This window comes from Mustelus asterias, chromosome 2 (genome assembly GCF_964213995.1).
Source record: "Mustelus asterias chromosome 2, sMusAst1.hap1.1, whole genome shotgun sequence".
Classification (NCBI taxonomy): domain Eukaryota; kingdom Metazoa; phylum Chordata; class Chondrichthyes; order Carcharhiniformes; family Triakidae; genus Mustelus; species Mustelus asterias.
Genome location: NC_135802.1, coordinates 150,467,041 through 150,490,639, shown reverse-complemented (window position 1 = coordinate 150,490,639; position 23,599 = coordinate 150,467,041). Strand labels below are relative to the sequence as shown.

General features: G+C 46.3%; 1 protein-coding gene across 10 annotated transcripts in view; it reads right to left on the bottom strand.

Moving 5' to 3' along the window:
- The window catches only part of fhod3b (formin homology 2 domain containing 3b), a 601,875-nt gene that overhangs the window by 97,897 nt on the left and 480,379 nt on the right, over positions 1-23,599 (bottom strand). For 9 of the 10 annotated variants that reach the window (XM_078198392.1, XM_078198352.1, XM_078198362.1 and 6 more), the window contains 3 exons: positions 14,383-14,517; positions 12,426-12,476; positions 2,089-2,300 (listed from right to left, as the gene is read on the bottom strand). In XM_078198392.1, the coding sequence (XP_078054518.1) occupies positions 2,089-2,300; positions 12,426-12,476; positions 14,383-14,517 (398 nt within the window). The remainder of the gene's footprint in view (positions 1-2,088; positions 2,301-12,425; positions 12,477-14,382; positions 14,518-23,599) is intronic. The other variant, XM_078198371.1, reaches the window with a different exon arrangement.

Genomic DNA, 23,599 nt, shown 5'->3' with positions numbered 1-23,599 from the left:
TGGGGTGCAGAAGCCAGTCCTTAGTTTGTCAGAGACTTCAGGGGGAGAGCAAGAACTTCCTGCCATGGCGCTGCACTGCTCCTGGTGTGCTATTCACCACTCTGTTGGGGCAGACTGGTTCCTGCCCTCCATGCCCAGCTGGTCTTCATTGAGAGCACCGGACTGCTGGACCCATGGACCCTCCAGTGTTACCGACTCAGATTAGTACTGTGCCTGGGGTCGGGGTGTACAGGGGTCTCCTTCCCTCCATATGCCACATGCTAATGTCTCTCTGGACAGCACTCTGCTGTGAGATTCATGATGCCACCACCACAAAGGTCTGACTTCGACTGGGGTGGAGGGTAGAGTGCGAGGTGAGGTTGGCGGAATGGGGGGATTGACCTGACAAAGACCAAGGGGGGGGGGGGAGGGGAGGAGGAGGGGGGGGGGCAACGTGGAAGGAGGGCTTTGCAAGGGGCAGGGTAAAAGGCGATGACTCACGATGGCACGCACGGGGCAGGAATGTTGGGGAGGATGAAGAACAATGGAAGATAGAGGAAAGACCAAGGGGAGGGAAGCTGAACCCTGACAAAGCTGCATGAAAAGCTCATAAATAAGGGGGTCAATGGGATACCACATTTTGTACTGGAAGGGGATGAATAAAGACCCCAGATGTGGGGGTGGGGTACAGCTCCAAGCGGGGCACGGGGGGCTCACAGGTGATGGGCTCGGACGAAAGGTGATTGAATCGAGGAACAGGCTCCCTCATGAGGGGTGAAGGGGACAAACAAAAATGATGAGACCGGTCTTTCAATTTTAATTGAATGAAAATGTCATTTGATCCATAAGACTGTAAGAAATAGGAGCAGAATTAGGCCATTCGGCCCATTGAGTCTGCTCCGCCATTCAATCATAGTTGATATGATTCTCATCCCCATTCTCCTGCCTTCTCCCCCATAACCCTTGATCCCCTTATTGATCAAGAATCTATCTCTGGATTACAAACATGTGCAGGAATCCCAGAGTGTGTGCGTGTATGCATGGATGGTGTGTGTGCACACGCGTGGTGTGTACGCATGTTGAGAAAGCTAAAGTTAGGCTGAGTGAGCTGCAATGCCCTTCACCATAGAATCACCAGTGGCAAGCTCTGCCAAGGCATGCACAGTCAGCGAGCATGAAATGGCACACCAATAACAACTACCTTCTCTGGGAACTAGGATGCATAGAAAGAACAGGAGCAATAGAAACACGTCAATCAATTCTCGGATGTTACACTTTCCCCGGCGTGATTTTGAGCGCTCTGGTTGGTGCATTCTAATGCAGAGGTCAATTGGATCAATCACAAATTTCAGCACAGAGCCTCACCGGGGAAAGGGAACAACCAGAATCCTGGTTTCCTCCATTAGAATCGGATGGTTCACGTGGATTTGCCACATTCTCACTAGGTGTTGGCATTGCGCAAAGCTCACCAGTGGAAGGGGTCATTTGCACAACATAAGTTCCCCATTTACACATTTACAGCTGTCGTTATCTCATTTGTTGTTTGCCTGTTTATTACTGCAAACATGTTCAGACGGTGCTTAAAAAAACCCCCCTGAAAATTGACAAAGCTGAGATTCTAATCAATAAACATACAGCCTCTGCGCTCTCTCTACCGGCTGCACTGATTAACAGGGCACTCGACAATCTCTAATAGATATGCACACTCTCATTCACCGTCATCTGGAGGATCCTTGGTGTGCTGCAAACCCAATTACACACATGGCGGCACGGTGGCACAGTGGTTAGCACTGCTGCCTCACAGCGCCAGGGAGCTGGGTTCAATTCCCGGCTTGGGTCACTGTCTGTGTGGAGTTTGCACATTCTCCCTGTGTCTGCGTGGGTTTCCTCCGGGTGCTCCGGTTTCCTCCCACCGTCTGAAAGACGTGCTGGTTAGGTGCATTGGCCATGCTAAATTCTCCCTCAGTGTACCCGAAGAGAGGCCGCAGTGTGGCGACTAGGGGATTTTCACAGTAACTTCATTGCAGTGTTAATGTAAGCCTCACTTGTGACACGAATAAATAAACTTAAATTAAAAACACACACATCTGCTTTTCCCTTGGTACTCACGTTCTACAGGCTGCGGTGATTCACACGTTGCAGCTGGAGTTTTGGACTGCTCCAGAGGCTTTGCAGGTGACAGACTCCCACAACTTGGGACGGGGGACGATGGGGCGGCGGGCGAAGTCAGGCTGAGAGAAAGGTCGCTCCGTGCCCGCGGCACCCGATTCCTGGCTTCCTTCTCATACTCTTCCGCTGCTAATTTTTCCAGGTACTTGTATCTGAAAAGAAGCCCACATAAGCTTCAGCAAGCAGTGCATCGCATGCCTTACAATGCAGACTCACTCTCTCTCTCTCTCTCACACAACCTGAGCCAAAAATACAGCCAAAATAAACGACCAAACCACAGTGAGAGAAAATCTAAGGAAAGATGAAATAGCTGCAGCTCGGGTTTACCTGCAGACGGACTGCAAGAAAGCTTAAAAGACATTAATGCTTTATGAAAGACATTTATCAGTGGGACCTTTTCCATTCCTTCCCGATCCTTGATGCAGAGTGACACCGAGGCTTTCAGCACCTTCTAAACATCGCCTCGCCCCTCTAAACCTGCATCTATTCCAACAATGTGGAACTTTACGTCATGTTGGGTCTAGTCATCAAAAGCTGCTTGGGAGAAGAAAAATACATCTGTTTTGCATTTGCATGGACAGTGCTTCTGAACTGTTTATTACTGCGTGCTACCAATCATACTCCTCGTACTTCAAAACATTGTCATTAAAATAACTCTCCGTCCTGGCTGCTCCCCGCCAAACATCTTGAGATTTATTTTTGCTCAGAATGTTTTCCAAAAACTATTTGCATGGGACTAAAATTAAATGCCTTTCTGTAAAACAGGTTGGGTATAACCGACAGTGCTGGAAAAAACACATCAACACAAAAGGACCACGAATGTCAACACAAGGACTCTTGGAGAGCTATGTCCTCTACAGTACAGCCTTAAATTCAGCCCCGACAGATGGGGTGAAGGAGCTTCACCCCTTTTGACAGCTGACAGGTTCTTAAAATCAACCTACCTTGTATTAAACAAACACAGAAAATGTTGGAAAATCTCAGCAGGTCTGACAGCATCGGTGGGCAGAGAATAGAGCCAACGTTTCAAGTCTGGACGACCCTCTGGCGAAGTGCCAGCCAGACTCAAAATGTTGGCTCTATTCTCTCCCCGCAGATGCTGTCAGACCTGCTGAGATTTTCCAGAATTTTCTGTTTTTGTTTCAGATTCCAGCATCCGCAGTATTTTGCTTTTATCTTAGAGATTCTTCCCTGCTGCCTTCAGACTTTTGAATGGACCTACCTTATAGAACATAGAAAGCCACAGCACAAACAGGCCCTTCGGCCCACAAGTTGCGCCGATCATATCCCCACCTCTAGGCCTTTCTATAGCCCTCAATTCCATTAAATCCCATGTACTCATCCAGAAGTCTCTTAAAAGACCCCAACGAGTTTGCCTCCACCACCACCGACGTCAGCCGATTCCACTCACCCACCACCCTCTGAGTGAAAAACTTACCCCTGACATCTCCTCTGTACCTACTCCCCAGCACCTTAAACCTGTGTCCTCTCGTAGCAACCATTTCAGCCCTTGGAAATAGCCTCAGAGTCTACCCTATCCAGACCTCTCAACATCTTGTAAACCTCTATCAGGTCACCTCTCATCCTTCGTCTCTCCAGGGAGAAGAGACCAAGCTCCCTCAACCTATCCTCATAAGGCATGCCCCCCAATCCAGGCAACATCCTTGTAAATCTCCTCTGCACCCTTTCAATGGCTTCAACATCTTTCCTGTAATGAGGTGACCAGAACTGCGCGCAGTACTCCAAGTGGGGTCTAACCAGGGTCCTATAAAGCTGCAGCATTATCTCCCGACTCCTAAACTCAATCCCTCGATTAATGAAGGCTAGTACGCCGTACGCCTTCTTGACCGCATCCTCCACCTGCGAGGCCGATTTAAGAGTCCTATGGACCCGGACCCCAAGGTCCTTCTGATCCTCTACACTGCTAAGAATGGTACCCTTCATATTATACTGCTGCTTCATCCCATTGGATCTGCTAAAATGGATCACTACACACTTATCCGGGTTGAAGTCCATCTGCCACTTCTCCGCCCAGTCTTGCATTCTATCTATGTCTCGCTGCAACTTCTGACATCCCTCCAAACTATCCACAACACCACCTACCTTGGTGTCGTCAGCAAACTTACCAACCCATCCCTCCACTTCCTCATCCAGGTCATTTATGAAAATGACAAACAGCAAGGGTCCCAGAACAGATCCCTGGGGCACTCCACTGGTCACTGACCTCCATGCAGAGAAAGACCCCTCCACAGCCACTCTCTGCCTTCTGCAGGCAAGCCAGTTCTGGATCCACAAGGCAACAGCCCCTTGGATCCCATGCCCTCTCACTTTCTCAAGAAGTCTTGCATGGGGGACCTTATCGAACGCCTTGCTGAAGTCCATATAGACCACATCCACCGCTCTTCCTTCGTCAATGTGTTTGGTCACATTTTCAAAGAACTCAACCAGGCTCGTAAGGCACGACCTGCCCTTGACAAAGCCGTGCTGACTACTTTTGATCATACTAAACTTCTCTAGATGATCATAAATCCTGTCTCTCAGGATCCTCTCCATCAACTTACCAACCACTGAGGTTAGACTCACCGGTCGGTAATTTCCCGGGCTGTCCCTGTTCCCTTTCTTGAATATAGGGACCACATCTGCAATCCTCCAATCCTCCGGAACCTCTCCCGTCTCCATCGACGATGCAAAGATCATCGCCAAAGGCTCCGCAATCTCCTCCCTCGCCTCCCACAGTAACCTGGGGTACATCCCATCCGGCCCCGGCGTCTTACCAACCTTGATGCCATTCAATAGTTCCAACACATCCTCTTTCTTTATGTCCACATGCTCGATCCTTTCTGTCCACCGCAAACCAGCAGTACAACCACCCAGATCCCTTTCCACCGTGAATACCGAGGTAAAGTATTCATTAAGCACCTCCGCCATTTCTAACGGTTCCGCACAAACTTTTCCCCCTTCACCTTTCAAGGGTCCTATGCCTTCACATCTCATCCTTTTACTCTTGACATATTTGTAGAAAGCCTTGGGATTCTCCTTAATCTTACCCGCCAAGGTCTTCTCATGACCCCTTCTCGCTCTCCTAATTTCCTTCTTAAGCTCCTTCCTACATCCCGTATACTCCTCTAAATCCTTAACACCTCCTAGCTCTCTGAACCTTCTGTACGCCTCTCTTTTTTTATTCACCAGGTTCATCACAACCTTCGTGCACCACGGTTCCCGTACCCTACCAACACCCCCCTGTCTCATCGGAACGTTGTCATGCAGAGCTCCAGACAAACATTCCTTGAAAATCCTCCACTTTCCTTCGGTACTTTTCCCCAAGAATGCCTCCTTCCAATTTACCCGTCTAATTTCCTCCCTGATGACACTGTATTTCCCTTTACTCCAGAGAAACACTTTCCTAGCCTGCCTGATCCTATCTCTTTCCAATGCTATCGTGAAGGAGATAGAATTATGATCGCTATCCCCAAGATGCTCACCCACCGAGAGATCCTCCACCTGTCCAGGTTCATTAGCCAGCACCAGATCAAGTACAGCCTCTCCTCTAGTAGGCTTATCCACATACTGTGTCAGGAAACTCTCCTGGACACACCTAACAAACTCCTCTCCATCCAAACCCCTAGCCCTAGGGATATTCCAATCTATATTAAGTTGATCTTTCGCTACACCCTAGCTGTGACTGTAACACTACATTCTGCACCCTCTCCTTTCCTTCTCCCCTATGTACTCTATGAATGGTATGCTTTGCCTGCACAGTGTGCAAGAAACAATACTTTTCACTGTGTCCCAATACATGTGAGAATAATAAATCAAATCAAGTTTGGCTAGCCATGGGAGGTGAAATTTCGTTCGTTGATAATCTCACTAAAAATGTTTGGACAGGTACAAAATAAAAAAAATTCTCTATACCCTCATGCCAAAATTTATGTTAGGAGTTATCAAAACGTTTCATCCCAAAATGACCCCACAATTGGAATTCTCATTTGGATAGGCCAAGGTGATAGTGGGACAACATTGCAGGAAGGCCAAAACTGTGCAAGAAAGGATTGCACTGCAAAGGGACAGTAGTCCGATTCTGGGAGTGCCGGCCCTGAATCTAATGGGAAAGATTCACAATTATAGAATCACAGAATCGTACAGTGCAGAAGGAGGTCATTCGGCCCATCGAGTCTGTACTGACCACAATCCCACCCATACCCTATCCCCATAACCCATTTACCCTAGCTAGTCCCCCTGACAGTAGGGTCAATTTAGCATGGCCAATCCACCTAACCCGCACATCTTTAGACTGTGGGAGGAAACCGGAGCATCTGGAAGAAACCCACACAGACATGGGGAGAAGGTGCAAAGTCCACACAGACAGTGACCTGAGCTGTGAATCAAACCCGGATCCCTGGTGCTGCTAACCACTGTGCCACCGTGCCGTCCAGGAATTCTCAGCACAATATCTTCATATCTGTCAAGCAAATATACTTGCCCTCAAAACTAGATACATTTTCACCCACTTTTCTTTCCTCTATTTCAAGAATCACATTTAGCTTTGGCAGTTTTTTAAATCTACAATAGGATATTACAGACAGGAAGAGGAGGAAGATGAGACAGCATGGTGGCACAGTGGTTAGCACTGCTGCCTCACAGCGCCAGGGATCCAGGTTCAATTCCAGCCTGCCTGTGTGGAGTTTGCATATTCTCCCCATGTCTGTGTGCGTTTCCTCCGGGTGCTCTGGTTTGTCCGGAGATGTGCAGGTTAGATGGATTGGCCATGCTAAGTTGCCCCTTAGTGTCCCAAGATGTGTAGGTTAGATGGATTAGCCGTGATAAATGTGTGGGGTTAGAGGGATAGGGCAGGGGAGGGTGAGAGCCTGGGTACAATACTGTGTCAGAGAGTCGGTGCAGACTCAATGGGCTGAATGGCCTCCTTTTGCACTGTAGGGTTCTATGCTATATGCTCCATGATGAGTGAATATAGGTGGTGACCCCATTGATTTTGATATTATATTCCGATACGTAAAGAGATCCAAAAGGTCACAACTATACAATATGGGCCCATTGAAATAAAAAATGCAAATAGATTCATTGTTTGAAATGTTTAACTTTGTTTGGGTTCAGTCAATTTTAAAACCAGTTCAGAAATAAAACATCTATGGCACTAGTGATGGGGAGTGATGGAGAACAGCACGAACAAACTCCAAAATACAGTGGCACATATTAATTCATGAAATGGATGATGTTGTGGTACTTTGGATCTGGATGTCCACATTCCCAAAAAAAAGAGAACAAGCATGAGGGAACAATCGTTCTCCATCGTCGGGGCAATTGGGAGTTGCACCTTGAGGTAAGAAGCATTGGCTGTCACTGCACTGCCAGTCATAGGATCATAGAATCCTTACAGTGCAGGAGGCCATTTGCCCCACGGCATTTGCTTTTGTTATGGCACCATCTCTGGGGAAATGGTGGCACAGTGGTAATGTCATTGGACTGATAATGCAGAGCTCCAAGATAATGCTCTGGGGTGTCAGGTACAAATCCCACCTTTGCAGATGGTGGAATTGAATTCAATTAATGAGAGAAAAATCTGGAATTAATAAAAGCCCATTCTCAGTAATGGTGGCCATGAAACCATTGTCGCTTGTCATAAAAACCCATCTGGTTCACTAATGTCCTTTAGGGAAGGAAACCTGCTGTCCTTACCCGGTCCGGCCTGCATGTGCCTCCGATCCCTGGCAATGTGGTTGATTCTTCAAAGCTCTCTGAAACGGCCTAGCGAGCCACTAAGTTGAAGGGCAATTAGGGATGGACAACAAATGCTGGCCTTGCCAACAATGTCCACACCCCATAAAGGAATAAAGAAAAATAAAATCCCATTGATGGAGAAAATTACACGTTAGAAACAAGCACACATTCTGCAGATCTGCCTGGGGTTGGGAATTGGGGTGTAACTGGGGGATAGCATGTATCTAATGGAAAACGGTGGGGGGGTGGTAGTATGGGAAAGAGTAGAGGCCTCACACCAGCTTGGCCAATACGTTGAAGAGTTAGTTCCATTTTGCTTCCTGAATGATAAACCTCAGATATTAATCAACTGAGCTGTTTCATTGCGCATGTTGATGCCCATATATAAGTTAGCATGGTGCATATCGGATTTCTTTTTATTAATTCGTGGGATGTGGGCGTTGCTGGCTGGCCAGCATTTATTGCCCATCCCCAGTTGCCCTGCAGTTGAGAGTTAATCACATTGCTGTGGTTCTGGAGTCACATGTAGGCCAGACCAGGTAAGGATGGCAGATTTCCTTCCCTAAAGGACATTAGTGAACCAGATGGATTTTTCCGACAACCGACAATGGTTTCATGATCATCAGTAGATTCTTAATTCCAGGTATTTTTATCGAAATCAAATTCCACCATCTGCCGTGGTGGGATTCGAACCCGGGTCCTCAGAACATTAGCTGAGTTTCTGGATTAATAATAGCGATAATACCACTAGGCCATCGCCTCCCCCACATTAGCTGAATTGCTCTTGCAGAGTGCTGGCACAGACACAGTGAACCGAATAGTCGCCTCCTGTGTTGTGACCATTTTATGATTCAATGAAAGAGTCCCAGCTTGTTTAGTCTTTCCTGCTTTAGAATCCGGAGAAGCACAGGCCATTTGACCCATCGAGTCTGCATCGACTCCAAAAGAGCATATTACCCACCTCCTTGCCCTATCCGTGTAACCCCACACATTTAAGATGATTAATCCACCTAATCTACATCTTTGGACACTAAAGGGCAATTTAGCATGGCCAATCCACCTAACCAGCACATCTTTGGAGTGTGGGAGAGAACTGGAGCACCTGGGAGGAAACCCATGGAGACACGGGGAGAATGTGCAAACTCCACACAGACAGTGACTCAAGGCCAGAATCGAATCTGGCTGCCTGGCATTGAGGAAGCTGCGCTATTCTCCTTATGCAACTTTTACTGCAACAAATATACAACCTTTAGTTATGCATATTTCTAGCAGAGGCCATTTTGTGAGCCCACCGCTGCGCGCCACAGCCTCCGTAGGTCTCCGAGCACTGGATTTCCAGCATCGGGTTTACTATAGCTCCCTACTCGCGGGGAGCTGGTGGCCCGACCCCACTAGAGTCAAGGAGGGGCAATCAATGCCTCCCCAGAGAGTCAGGCACCGGCGGGGTGCGCCCTACCCCATTGACACTTTGACAGTGCCAGCTTGGGCCCCCTGGCACTGACCAAGGGGCAAAGTACCAATATCCAGGGGGCATCTTGGCACTGTCCATCGGACATAGGGCAGTGTAAAGGGGCAGGACCTAGTGGGGGAAGGGCTACAGGGGGGCGATTGGTGGGGGTGGGGTCCCGCTGCCACTCTGCACCCAGGCTGAGTGACAGAGTGAGGGAGCCAAGTGATCGGGGCTGGCCAGCAGGATGGCGGGAAGTGGGTGTGCAGCTTGTTGGAGGGGTTGGGGCTGCGGGAGATTGAGGTGGGCTGGGAGGCGGGGGGGGGGGGGGGGGGGGTTGGAGCTGGACCCAGACACGGAGGGGCCAGCGATTGTGCAGTTGGGGGTTTGCACGGCTGGCGATGTGGGGGTCGCGAGGCCGGCCAACGATCGAGCTGACCAGCAATCGGGAGGCCGGCACAAGGTGCCACTGTGCATGCGCGATCCCGGTGCTGACAGATCAGTTGTGACCCGCTCAGCACTATGCTGCCGGCTTCTCCAGCGAGAATAGGCCACAACCTGTGATTTTTGGACTGATTTACATTAGTGCACTCAGCAGTGCACAGAACGTGGGAGATTCATTTTGAAACTTCCGTGAAAAAAACCAGCATGATTTACTGCAATTTTTACGCAGATTCGACACTTATGATTTTTTTGGGAGAATCACCCCCATGATGTTTATAAGATTATTATATTTTGGAATGTTGCTTAAATTTAGGGTAAATGAGAGGGGGGTTGATGTGACCTGTCCTGCAGTCTGCCTGATGGTAAGCCTGTTCTAAATCAAAGAAAGGCATGGTTTGTCTTACTGAGAAGGTGGTGTAATGTCTCTGCTTAGAGACACTGACAAAAGTCTCTGGGTTTGCAATGAGTACACTGAGTCTCCCAAATTCCCAGCAAGGTGTTGAAGTTAACAGTTGTAAACAATTGGGCTGTAAATGGTCCAGTTACTTCCAAGATGAAAGAGAGTTGAACTCCCAAATAGCTGATTAGCATTTCTACCTGAATACAGGGTTGTATGTTTCATGTTGTGGTGGGAAGAGAAAAGAGGAAGCCATTTTTGAGATCAGGTTACAAGCTTCCCTACAAATCTTTGAATATTTCCAACCGACAGGAGATCTGTGTGGTCAGGAAGAGAGAAAAAGCCGCTTGATTCTTCTGAGCTACTTCAGCCAGGCCAGGGAAATGGGTGGGAATTTTCTCATCCCACCCTCCATGGGAATCGCAGCAGACGGTAGGTGGGGGACCATGCAAACATCCATTGATTTTCTAATTTTGGGGCGAGCATAGCCAGAAAATCCTGCCCGTAGTCTCTGATCAAAGAGATCCTGCAGTCTTCAATGGATTCCAGGAAATTTGTTCTGATAGGGCTGGGAAGAAGGAGGTGGTTTCCTACGGGTAGTGGATTTAAGAAACTGTTGAAAAATAAGGGAAGTACCTGGAAGCTTTCGATTGAAGCTCCTACTCGGCGAAATGGGGACATTGGAACCCATTAGAAGCCGGCAGCAACTGTGAACTGTTTGCTAAACCTACTGTAATTCCATGGAGGGTGCGATGGGTGATAAGTATACAAGATGTGCTGATTGTCCCTTTAAGGATCAATCAGCAGAGTAAGGGGTCACATGACCTGGGGAACCGCTGGGGAGCAGGGTGGGGGAAATCGCCCTGATCAGCATGGGTTTGTTTCAGAACCTTTTTGGGAGTTGGCTGCAGACAGAGGTTGCAAGCCTCTGTATAGCCTTTGCCAGTAAATAAAGGTGTTATTATTTTTTTCCTTAACTAGTGAACAAGAATTATTACACAAGAGGAATGTCACTTTAAGTTGTCTACAAAACAAAGTGTTCACCAACAGTGTTTCCTCAGTCATTTGTTACAGTAAAGGTTTTAAAAGACAAAATTGTCTCATCCCTTCTGCTGCCTCACAGTGCCAGGGACCCGGGTTCAATTCCAGCCTTGGGTCACTGTCTGTGTGGACTTTGCACATTCTCCCTGGGTCTGCGTGGGTTTCCTCCGGGTGTTCCGGTTTCCTCCCACAGACCAAAGATGTGCGGATTAGGTGGATTGGCCATGCTAAGATGATCCTAGTGCCAGGGGATTGGCAGGGTAGATATGTGGAGTTGCGGGAGTAGGGCCTGGGTGGGATTGTGGTCGATGCTGACTCGATGGGCTGAATGGCCTCCTTCTGCACTGTAGGGATTCTATTAACCGGAAGTTCGAATCTCTTTTTTAAAAGTGATGAATCTCCGTTTCTATGGAGACCATAGCAACAATTTGCGTGCACTGGTGTATCTTTGTGTGGAGTGTGTGGATGCAGTCTTAGTCTGTGTATGAGAGAGATCATTATGAATATAGACTGTGAGAAGTGGGACGTTCAGTTTGTCTGAAGGTGAGAGAGGCACTATGGTCCCTCCTCAGCACTCCAGAAGAGGGAAAAGTTCACGGTTCCGATACAAGCACGTTACCAAAGTACACCAGCTGGGAATTTTCTTAAATCTTGTCCCACATCTTAGCACAAATGCAGTGGAAAGCCCATTATCACTTTGGAGATAAATTTTGAGTCTTAATCAATTCTATGGAAGACGCAATCAGAAGAGATACAAAATTGATTCTGTACAATTATGATTTCCACTTCAAAGGAATTAGAAGGTATATAATCCAAGATAGATTTGCCCTAGTTTTGCAATCCTTTGCAGTCCAAAAATGTGCAGGTTAGGCTGATTGGCCGTGCTAAATTGCCCCTTAGTGTCCCGGCATGCACAGGTTAGAGGGATTAGCACAGTAAATATGTGGGGTTACAGGGATAGGACCTGGGTGGGATTGTTGTTGGTGCAGACTCAATGGGCCGAATGGCCTCCTTATGCACTGTAGGGATTCTATGATTCTTCTAAAGGAATCCCAAGGAGTCAGATCTGGAATGACACCTGCGCTTGGAAAGCAACATAATGATTGTGGAATAATGCTAGCCTCTTCTAATGTAGATTAGCGTCACTAAAATAAATAACTACTTTCCAAATCAATAAACAGTTTGATTGCACTTGTAGCAGAATAAGCAAACCTTTCTTCTCTTGCCAGTCTTTGTTCTTCTCGTTTTTCTACATAGCCCCGACTAAAAGACAGAACAGATAAAGAAAGGAAGGAAAGAGAGATCAGAAAGAAAGTTAGAAAAGACAGTGGCATGAGGTCAGCAGATCGTCATTTCCGAATTTGCAACAAAAGCACTAATGTCCTCAAATGCAGCAAATTAGTTCCAAAATGACACAGATCTTTATCTTCATCAGCGTTCAGACTCACTTTCGTACAATGTTTCTTTAAGTTAAATAAAACATTTCACATGGAGCCATAAGGCAAAAGATGGAAGGTAAGCAGAAGGGGTCAGGAAAAGAGTTTTGAGGCAGACGTAGAGGACAAGGCTGGAGTTAGCAAGGCCGCAAGGTTTTCGGAAAGAATTCTCAAGGCTGTAGTGACAAATATCAGCCATTGGTTAGAATTGCTGAGCAGGAACAAATCAGAGGAACTGGGATGTTAATGCAGAGAGGCGCTGAAGAAAGTCACCGAGATAAGCTACAGCAAAACTATATGGTGGGAGCTGAGAACTAGAACATTGGCTGATTTTGTCACGAACAGGGGGCCAATCAAGCTTGACAGACTGGTAGGTGTGAGCGACAAAGCAAACTGGGTCGCATTTTGAAATGGTCGATGCTCGTGAAAGATGGAGAAGTCAATCGAACTGTCAGATGAAGGCCTGCAACGGGTGGGAAACATTCTGGAGGTGGATCGAAGACGTTGTGGGGAAAACAGCCCGAGTTAATGGTCAAACAGAATACAAAATAAACAGGTCATCATACCATTAGACTGCTTATCCATTCAAAGGTTGTAACAAAATCATCTTTTCAATCCTTGGTCTCTCGTTAGTCATGTGATGCATAGGTCGCTCAATTAAGTTGATCTTTCTCTACACCCAAGCTATCACTGTAACACTACATTCTGCACTCTCTCCTTTCCTTTTCCCCTATGTACTCTATGAACGGTATGTTTTGTCTGTATAGCATGAAAGAACAATACTTTTCATATGTGACAAGAATAAATCAAATCAAAGAATAATAGTTATGTCATCCCTATTCACTTCTTTCTCCTTCTGGGCTGTACATCCTTTGACTGACCATAAAATAATTGGATAACTACAGGATTTTAATGGTCTCCATGAACAAAATTCTGCCATCGGGGAGGAATAAGAATTAAGAATGCTAGGCCCACAAGAACAGGAATAAGCTATTCAGCCCCGAGAGTCTATTCTGCCACTCAATCAAATCTTATTGGGATTGTGGTCGGTACAGACTCGATGGGCCGAATGGCCTCTTTCTGTGTTGTAGGGATTCTATGATTTCCCTTGTGCTGTTGGTTGTTTGCTCTCTTCCTCTACTGTGAAGACATATGCAAGTCCTCAGTTAACAAGCCGGCCATTGTTGACGCCAATGTCACCTGTATCTTTTCTTAATGGGTTCATGTTTCCCTTAGCCGCTTTCCTTCTCTTAATATAATTTATAAAAACTTTTACTGTACAACTTGATATCCCTTTCAAGTCTTCATCATATTCCCTTCTTGCAGCTCTTAATACCTTCCTTGTGTTCCTCGTTGTCTTTTATGGCACTTTATATAATCTGCTGGATTTCCACTTTCCTTTCCATTTGTCTGTGTAAAGTGCATTCTTCACATAAAATCCCAGCCAATTGTTCCTTCTTCCCATAAGCTCGCCACTTTATCTTGGTTCAAAACCTAGCTGAGACCAACAACTCCCCACCTGAACAAAGGCCAACATCAGACTCAGCTGTGGATGGGATTTCAGGAAGGGAAGTGTGGTGCCCTGGTGCCACTTTACAGCAAATCGATCATAAATTTGCAAATTATGGGACTTTATAGCACTCGAGAAATAAAGCCGTGTGCAGTGATTCCGAGTTCCTTTGTGAGTGTCTCTCTCTCTCTCACTGATATCCCCCCCAATCACAGCATCTTACTTGAATCTGTTTCTTTCTTCCCGCTCTATCCGTTGCAGTCGTTCCTCTCTCTCCTGACGCCGTTTCTCTCGCTCTGCTGCCAGTGACTCCTGATGCTGTCGGTAAGATGAGGAAAGAAGACCTCCCAGCACTGGCCTGTGGAACAAGCAGATGAATGAAGCTATGTACAGACAGACCCAACGAATTTCCCACTTACAGTGAATGAGTTTTTTTTTAGATTCTAAAATCATGACGTGGCTCCCTTACTAGCAAGAAACCAAAAGTTGTTTCTTTGACTTAACTTTGTTATAATCCCAATGAATGGCTACTGTAAACATATTACCTCCTGAACCAAATAGTTTGTTGCAATAAATCTGGCTAGTGCGTAGATTACAAAGGCTGGATTGTTTTTAATTCATCGAGAATACCTCACTGATTAAGCAGCTTTGATATATCTTGTAGCACATCCCAAGAACAAAGGCTGGGGCAAAAGACCACAGACAATGTACAACATTGGAGCAGAGTCCTCGAGATTGAATACCTGATGCAAAGAGATCCCATCTGTAGGTACCCAAGAAGCCATCAGTTTGCAAATTCAACTTGACATTTTATCAATGTTATTTGTGAAGATTTTAAACACAAAAGTTTCAAGTGATTATGTAGGTACATTGCACTCTTCTTGAAAATAATGCACCTTGTTCCAAATACTGACACTTGGAGACCATTGCAATCTATACATGTCTTAGTGCCAGTAATAATATTGGACATTCTATTTTATCATCAGTATTGACTCCCCTGAATATCTCCCCCCTGAACAAGACACTCAAGCTCCTTCGTGGTAAATTTGTCTTCTCAGAATCAGGAGATCAGAACATGAGGCATGACAATTGTTCATTAGTGACTGGGGGTGATTTTCAGCCTGCGTTTACAGTCAGGGAGAATGGTGACCCAGGCTTTAAACCTGGAGAGAATTGGGGGGAACGCGATTCCCTCCAGAGTGATGGCGTTCTACAATTTTCCCCACTCCTCACTGGTAACGTGACAAGGATCACACCGAGTAAAGGCAAGAACCGGATTTGGATGCATTTTAATAAATTTATATTAATAAATTAATATAATTAACAGCCCCCCCCCCACCATAGCTCACGCCCAAGCTGTACTCCCAAACTTCGCCAATATGGCGTCACGTCAGCGCAGTTAACAACAGGTTCACCCAGATGCGAACCGGTCGTGGGGATCTCCCCGGGGAGATAAAGGTGAGTACAGCCCTCCTGGGGAGAGGGACAGGCTTGGGCACTGACCCCTGGCACCACATGGCAACCTGCCAACCTGATGGTGCCAACCTGGGCCAGAGGCAGGTCCTATTGGCAACCTCATTTGGGGGTGGAAGAGGGTTGGGGAGGCATATGTGTGTAGTGACAGGGGTGGGGTTGGGGGAGGAGATGCTGGTGATGACTGTTGGTGGGGGAGGGCGGGTGGAGAGGGGAGGAGATGCGGGTGTTAATCGCAGGGGTGGGGGATGGGAGGGAGCTCCCGAGACCTCCGTGGAGGAGATTATTTTTCCTCTGACGGGGTGGCAAGGTGGGGGACTTTCCAATCTCAGTGCAGCCAGGCTTTGCCGGCGTGCTTAGGCCCCACCACTCAAAATGATGGTGTGAAACACACCCTCCCTCCCTCCTCCTCCTCCTCCTCCCCCCCCACATTGTTGTTTTTTGACAAATTGCCAGATTTGGAGAAATCTGCCTCGTCTCTCCGGAGAAAAACAATCCTGACACTTTGCCATTTTTTGAAAAGGTTCTGCCCATTTTCTTTGTTCACTCTGCAGAATTTACTGCATATAATTTCCTACCCTTTAATAAATACGTTTAGTTCTGCCTCCAATGTTCACGGACAGTTGCAACAAAATGTCAAGAGTCCTCAAGACGGATAGGGAACAAAAAAAAGGAACTGCAAGCCAGAGGTTAAGGAGAGAATCAACGGCCTATTCAAGAAGGAATTGGAGATACAAAGTATTTTAGCAAGGGAATTCCAGTGCGCAAGCTTGAGAGGCTGAAAGCACAGCCTCCAATGATAAGGCAAAGAGGTTGGAAATGTGGATGTGAAAATCGAGTCTGTGAGTGGGGAGTTGAAGGGTAATGTTGGAGTTGGAGGTGGTTACGGAAGTAGAAATTGGCAAGACCTTGAAGGGTTTTAAAGACTAGAATGTGATCTTTAAATTTGAAGATATCCAATGGATGAAGTAGTCAGAATAGCAAGAATAGGAAGAGGGGTTAGAATAGGAAGAGGGGTTAGAATAGGAAGAGGAGTTCTGGGTTGACTGAATTCTGTAGGAAGTGGGGAAGGGGGAGGTCAGCCAGCTCCTTGCTGGAATAAAGGGGTCAGCAGGTTACAAAGACATGGGAGAGTGGTTGAGGATGAAATCACAGAGTTGGTTTTTGTAATGCAGAGCATATATATATCCCATGAGGGGTTGAAGATTCTGCTCAGGAAGAAATCAGTTACTGAGACAGTGCACACTATAGTTCAACAAAAGATTTTTGGTTGGTTTTTGGGATGGTGTTGGAATAAAAAGTACTGGAATTCGGCCGCATGGTGGCACAGTAGTTAACACTGCTGCCTCACAGCGCCAGGGACCCAGGTTCAATCCTGGCCTCGGGTTGCTGTCTGTGTGGAGTTTGCATGTTCTTTCATAGAAAGCCTACAGTGCAGAAGGAGGCTATTCAGCCCATCGAGTCTGCACCGACTACAATCCCACCCAGGCTCCAACCTCATAACCCCATCTATTTACCGTAGCTGGTCTCCCTGACACTAAGGGCAATTTAGCATGGCCCATCCACCTAACCCACACATCTTTGGACGGAAAGAGGAAACTGGAGCACCCGGAAGAAACCCACACAGACATGGGGAGAACGTGCAGACTCCGCACAGACAGTGATCCGAGGCCGGAATCGAATCCGAGTTCCTGGCGTTGTGAGACAGCAGAGCTAACCACCGTGCCACCCACATTCTCCTCGTGGAGAATTACGGCCAGCAGCGTGACTGGGGTCCCACTGAGTTGGGGCATCAGAGAAAAGGAAAAAAATGTTAAAGAACTTGAGGAGGAAACATGCATCCAATGTAATTTGTAACTTTTATGAGAGAAGTTTCCGTACTGGATTAGTGGCAGGACCTGGACTGGACAGATTTACTCAGGGCGAGGGGGGAAAAGATGGACAACAATGTTTTCAAGGGCTTGGGAGGAGAGGGAAGTTGGAGATGTCTGGCATTTCCAAGGACTGAGGAGCCAAGGTGGTATAATTGAGAGAGAGAGAGCGAGGAGAGAGAGAGAGCGAGGAGAGAGAGAGAGCGAGGAGAGAGAGAGCGAGAGAGAGAGCGAGAGAGAGAGCGGAGAGAGAGAGAGCGGAGAGAGAGAGCGGAGAGAGCGAGTGCGAGGGAGAGGGAGAGTGAGTGCGGGCGAGAGAGAGAGCGAGAGAGCACGAGAGAGTATTGGTGATGCTGATTTTACAGGGAAGCTGATCAAATTTGGAAGGAAATAATGTTTAGCATCAGCTATTAAATGGGGCAGATGTGGCTCATGTGACAGGCATCACTATCGGGGCAAAGTCAACTTATTTTGAAGAGGGAAAAGCTTCCTGATAAAAAGCTCCGGCAGATCTCATTTTAAAAAAACAAGCTGACAAGGTGAATTTCTTGGGGCTTTTCCCAGTCCACCGATGGTAGTTTTATTGGAAATCCCATTTTCCCACAAAAATGGGTGGCACGGTGGTTAGCGCTGCTGCCTCACAGCGCCAGGGACCCAGGTTCAATTCCGGCCTCAGGTCACTGTCTGTGTGAAGTTTGCACATTCTCTTCACGTCTGTGTGGGTTTCCTCCGGGTGCTCCAGTTTCCTCCAAAGATGTGTGGATGAGATTGATTGGACATGCTAAATTAACCCCAGTGTCAGGGGATTAGCAGGGTAAATATGTGGGGTTACAGGAATAGGGCCTGGGTGGAATTGTGGTTGGTGCAGACTCGATGGGCCGAATGGCCTCCTTCTGCACCCGTAGGGATTCTATGAAAATCTGAAACCCAAGCAAACTCACCCCCACGACACAATTATTAAATGGGAACAGTGTGCATCACTGTAGCATTTCCAAGTAAGATAACCGTGGCAAAAAATATTACACAACTCCTCCCTCTCTCCCTAAAGGAGAGACTTGCAATACCAGTGAACCAGAATATATTGGCCCTGCGGTAAAGAATGATAACTGTGGCTCTCGTGGCAATGTCTGTGTGTTGACGTGATTCCTGAATCAAAAAATGATAAAAGACTGCGTCATTATCACACGCCACTGTGGTGGCAATATAGTTTTCAACATGAAACAAACTGATAAGTTAAAGGGAGGATCGAACTAAAGCCAAGGCAATCTATTTCAGCCTCAGAACTACAGAGGGGGGTGAGATAAAGATATCCTTGAGCCGCGACGTTCAACTATAATTCAGTTAAAGTGACGGGGTGAGAATTTTGGTTGTGATAAGCTGGCAGCTGCATGCAGCTTTCTTTTGAGGGGGGAAACCGTGTAAAGGACTGTGCTGCCATCAACAATCTAAATCCGTACTCCAGAAGATTACATTCACTGTTCCAAAGAAAGTCATGCATGATAATGCTCATTTGATGGCAACTTTTAGCCCGAAGTTTACTGCAGTAAATTTGCCAGCTATTGCTCAGATGGTTCAAGGATTTGCACTGCCTCAAACAGGAACTATGCTATAGGAAGGATGTTATTAAACTGGAAAGGGTGCAAAAAAAGATTTACAAGAACATTACCGGGACTGCGATTTATATGACTTTATTTGAATTATAAGGAGAGGCTGGGATTTTTTTCCCTGGAGCGCAGGAGGAAGAGGTGTGACCTTAAAGAGGTTTATAAAATCACAAGGGGCGTAGATAAGGTGAATAACCAAGATCTTGTCCGCAGGGTAAAGGAGTCCAAAACTAGAGGGCATAGGTTTAAGGTGAGGGGGAAAAGATTTTAAAGGGATACGAGGGGCAACTTTTTCACACATGGAATGAACTGCCAGAGGTGGTGGCAGAGGCGGGGGTACAAGTACAACATTTAAAATACATTTGGACAGATAAATGGATAGGAAAGGTTTGGAGGGACAGGGGCAAAATGCAGGCAAACGGAACTAGTTTACTTTAGCAAACCTGGTCGGCATGGACGAGTTGGGCCGAAGGGCCTGTTTGCGTGCTGTGTATCTCTATGACTCTATTCTGATAACAACCTCTGTTACTCTGCACTGGAAAAAATGTTACTTTCTATTGAAATGGAAGATTTAGTTAGGTGCTAGAAGCCAGTATGCACCATCGCTTCACCCTGTGACTGAATGGAGTTGGTCATTACATGAGGCATTTAAACAACTACAGTTCACATGATAAAAGCAAATTACTGCAGATGCTGGAATCTGAAACAAAAACAGAAAATGCTGGAAAAATCTCAGCAGGTCTGACGAAGAGTCATCCAGACTCAAAACATTGGCTCTGTTCTCTCTCGATGTGGAGATGCTGGCGTTGGACTGGGGTAAACACAGTAAGAAGTCTAACAACACCAGGTTAAAGTCCAACAGGTTTATTTGGTAGCAAACACCACTAGCTTTCAGAGCGTTGCTCCTTCATCAGGTGAGTGGGAGTTCTGTTCACAAACAGGGCATATAAAGACACTAACTCAATTTACAGAATAATGAATAATGATTGGAATGCCAGTCTTTACAGCTAATCAAGTCTTAAAGGTACAGACAATGTGAGTGGAGAGAGCATTAGCACAGGTTAGAGACTTGCATTCCAATCATTATTCTGTAAATTGAGTTTGTGTCTTTATATGCCCTGTTGTGAACAGAACTCCCACTCACCTGACGAAGGGACAGCGCTCCGGAAGCTAGTGGTGTTTGCTACCAAATAAACCTGTTGGACTTTAACCTGGTGTTGTTAGACTCCTTACTCTGTTCTCTCTCCACAGATGCTGTCAGATCTGCTAAGATTTTCCAGCATTTTCTGTTTTTGTTATAGTTAACATGGGCCCGTCGACCAAATCCCCAGACAACAAGATCAAAATTGTACATTTATAAATGAAATAGATTAAACAGTATCTACAGGAGAGAAATTCAAAATGACAACATATGACTTGCAAGTGCTATGGGGAGAAAAAAATCAACGCTGTATTTAACTGCAAGGCAGCTCAAAAGATCCTGTTAGTTTAAATTTGCACTGTGGGAGAGAAGGTAATATTGGAGGGAAGTCCTCTTCACTTTTTACTGTGGAAGCACCAACAAACATTGCAAGGTCAGATAAGTACAACCGTTTGTAACTCAGACTTCTCCACCTTTATCCTATGGTGCATCAGTACCATGATCAGTGTTAAGCACCTGAGTGTTTGCCTGTCTCTTCTGAAGTGTAAGCAAGAGAGAGTCAGCGAATAGGCTGGTGTAAAAAAAACAGCAGGCATTGGTGAGCACTTCCAGGGAGTAGGAGATAGAATGAACCCACCAAGAGCATTCTTTGATATTTAAAAAGAAAACTAGACAAAGGCACAGGGCAACTTTTGAAACAGGTGCCTGGAAGGGGTGGTTATTCTCTTGTATTGGGCTCTCCTGGTGTCTTAGCTGCTTATAAACCCAACAGTATGTTTTATGTCACATGGAGGGCTATTTCTGATGGAGCTGCTTTTGGACAACGGGTCAGAAGGTCAACTTTCTTCATCCTTAACAAATTCTCAGAAATATATGTTCACATCAATAATGTAAGAACCCGTTGCCCATTTTGAGAAATTAGTCTTTCCATAGGACCATAGAAAAGTTACAACACAGGAGGCCATTCAGCTGACCAAAAGACATTCAGGTATCCTCTCTAATCCCACCTTCCTGCACCCGGTCCATAGCCCTGTAGCTTAAAGCACTTAAGGTGCAGATCCAGTTACTTTTTAAAAAAGAGTTTAGGGTTGCTGCCTCCACCACCAACTCGAGTGGGCAGCGAATTCCAGACACCCATTACCCTTAGCGTGAAAAGGTTCCTCCTCATGTCAGCCAGCTCTTCCTCATGTCCCCTATTCCACAGGTATATTTTATATTGATTTACTGATTCAGGTAATCATCTGTACCTGTCCCAGAAGGAAAAATACAATTTGGACCAGTATTCTTATTTCCCCGTTTTTACTGTCATAGAATCATAGAATCCCTACAGTGCAGGAGGAGGCCATTCGGCCCATCAAGTCTGCACCGACCACAATCCCACCCAGGTCCTATTGCCGCAACCCCACATATTTACCCTGCTAATCCCCCTGCCGCTAGGGGTAATTTAGCATGGCCAATCAACCTAACCCGCACATCTTTGGCCTAGTGGTATTATCGCAAGACTGTTAACCCAGAAACTCAGCTAATGTTCTGGGGGCCCGGGTTCAAATTCCATCACTGGTGGAATGTGGATTCAATAAAAAAAAATCTGGAATTAAGAATCGACTGTTGACCATGACATATCTAGAATCCTCAAAATGCACAGTTTTATTAATAGCTAGCAGGTCACAATTGTCGCTCCCCCCCGCTTATGATTGCAGCTTGCTAGCCCCGGGGATAGGATTGAGGCCACACCAGGTTTGCCTTCCCCCATCTTCCCCCAAAAGTACTTTAAAGTGCCCCAGGCTCACCATTACATGGTTAAAAAGTTTGAAGAGACCTTGTAAGTTCACACGATCTGAGCAGTAACCTTAATTTGTGCATTGCCTGGACTCCTCAGTGTTGGAAGCTTGCATTGCAAGTTGTCAATAAAGGTAAAACGTATTCTGAATATTATTGGACAATAGAATCATTTGTAATCTTTGTGGATAAGAATCAATGACTGATTTCTGATGGCTTTCTCAGGAAGACAGGTCGAAATCAAGTTTATATTCTGTATTTGTTCTGGGGATATTATTGACACAGTCCATCTCTATAGCGCTGAAAATCCGGTGGTGAGACTTTCCTATGAAGTGCCACAACCTTGGCTTTTGAGATGTTTTTCTGACATTTTCATATAGGGAATTTCAGGATGGTGAAATGCACGGTGGCACAGTTGTCAGCACTGCCGCCTCACAGCTCCAGGGACCCGGGATCAATTCTCGGCTTGGGTCGCTCTCTGCGCGGAGTCTGCACGTTCTTCCTGTATCTGCGTGGGTTTCCTCCAGGTGTTCCGGTTTCCTCCCACAGTCCGTAAAGGCGCGCTGGTTAGGGTACATTGGCCATGCTAAATTCTCCCTCAGTGTACCCGAACAGGTGTTAGAGTGTGGCGACTAGGGGATTTTCACAGTAACTTCATTGCAGTGTTAATGTAAGCCTACTTGTAACACTGGTAAATAAACATAAACTTTATTTGTTCTTGGGATCTTATTGACACAGCCCATCTCTCTAGCCCTAACTGTGGTGAGACTTTCATACGAAGTGCCACAATCTTGGCTTTTGAGACGTTTTTATAACACTCTCATATAAAGAATTTCAGGATTTTGTTCCAGTAACAAGGAAGGAATGATGATATATTCTTAAAATCATGGTGAATTGCAAATTGGAGAGGAGCTTATAGAATAGAATCCCTACTGTACAGAAGGAGGCCATTCGGCCCATCATGCTTGCACTGACAACAATCCCACCCAGGCCTTATTTACCCTGCTAATCCCCCTGACACTAAGAGGCAATTTAGCATGGCCAATCCACTTAACCAGCACATCTTTGGACTGTGGGAGGAACAAGAACAAATAAAGTTTATGTTTATTTATTAGTGTTACGAGTAGGCTTACATTAACACTGCAATGAAGTTACTGTGAAAATCCCCCAGTCGCCACACTCCGGAGCCTGTTCGGGTACACTGAGGGAGAATTTAGCATGGCTGATCCACCTAACCAGCATGTCTTTTGGACTATGGGAGGCACTCGGAGGAAACCAACGCAGACATGGGGAGAACGTACAGACTCCGCACAGACAGTGACCCAAGGCCGGAATCGAACCCGGATCTCTGACGCTGTGAGGCAGCAGTACTAATCACTGATAGATAACCATATTCTGAAGACATGGCTGCTCTAATCGACAACTTTCACTCCCTTCCTGCAGTGCATTTGGAAACTTCTGCACGAGTCTTGATCGAATCTAAGATTTTTCTTCTCTATGAGCAGTTGCTGACAAAGAATGAAGGACTGCGTGTCTCTTTTCTCTTCCCTCACGTTTATTGAGAAGGAATTG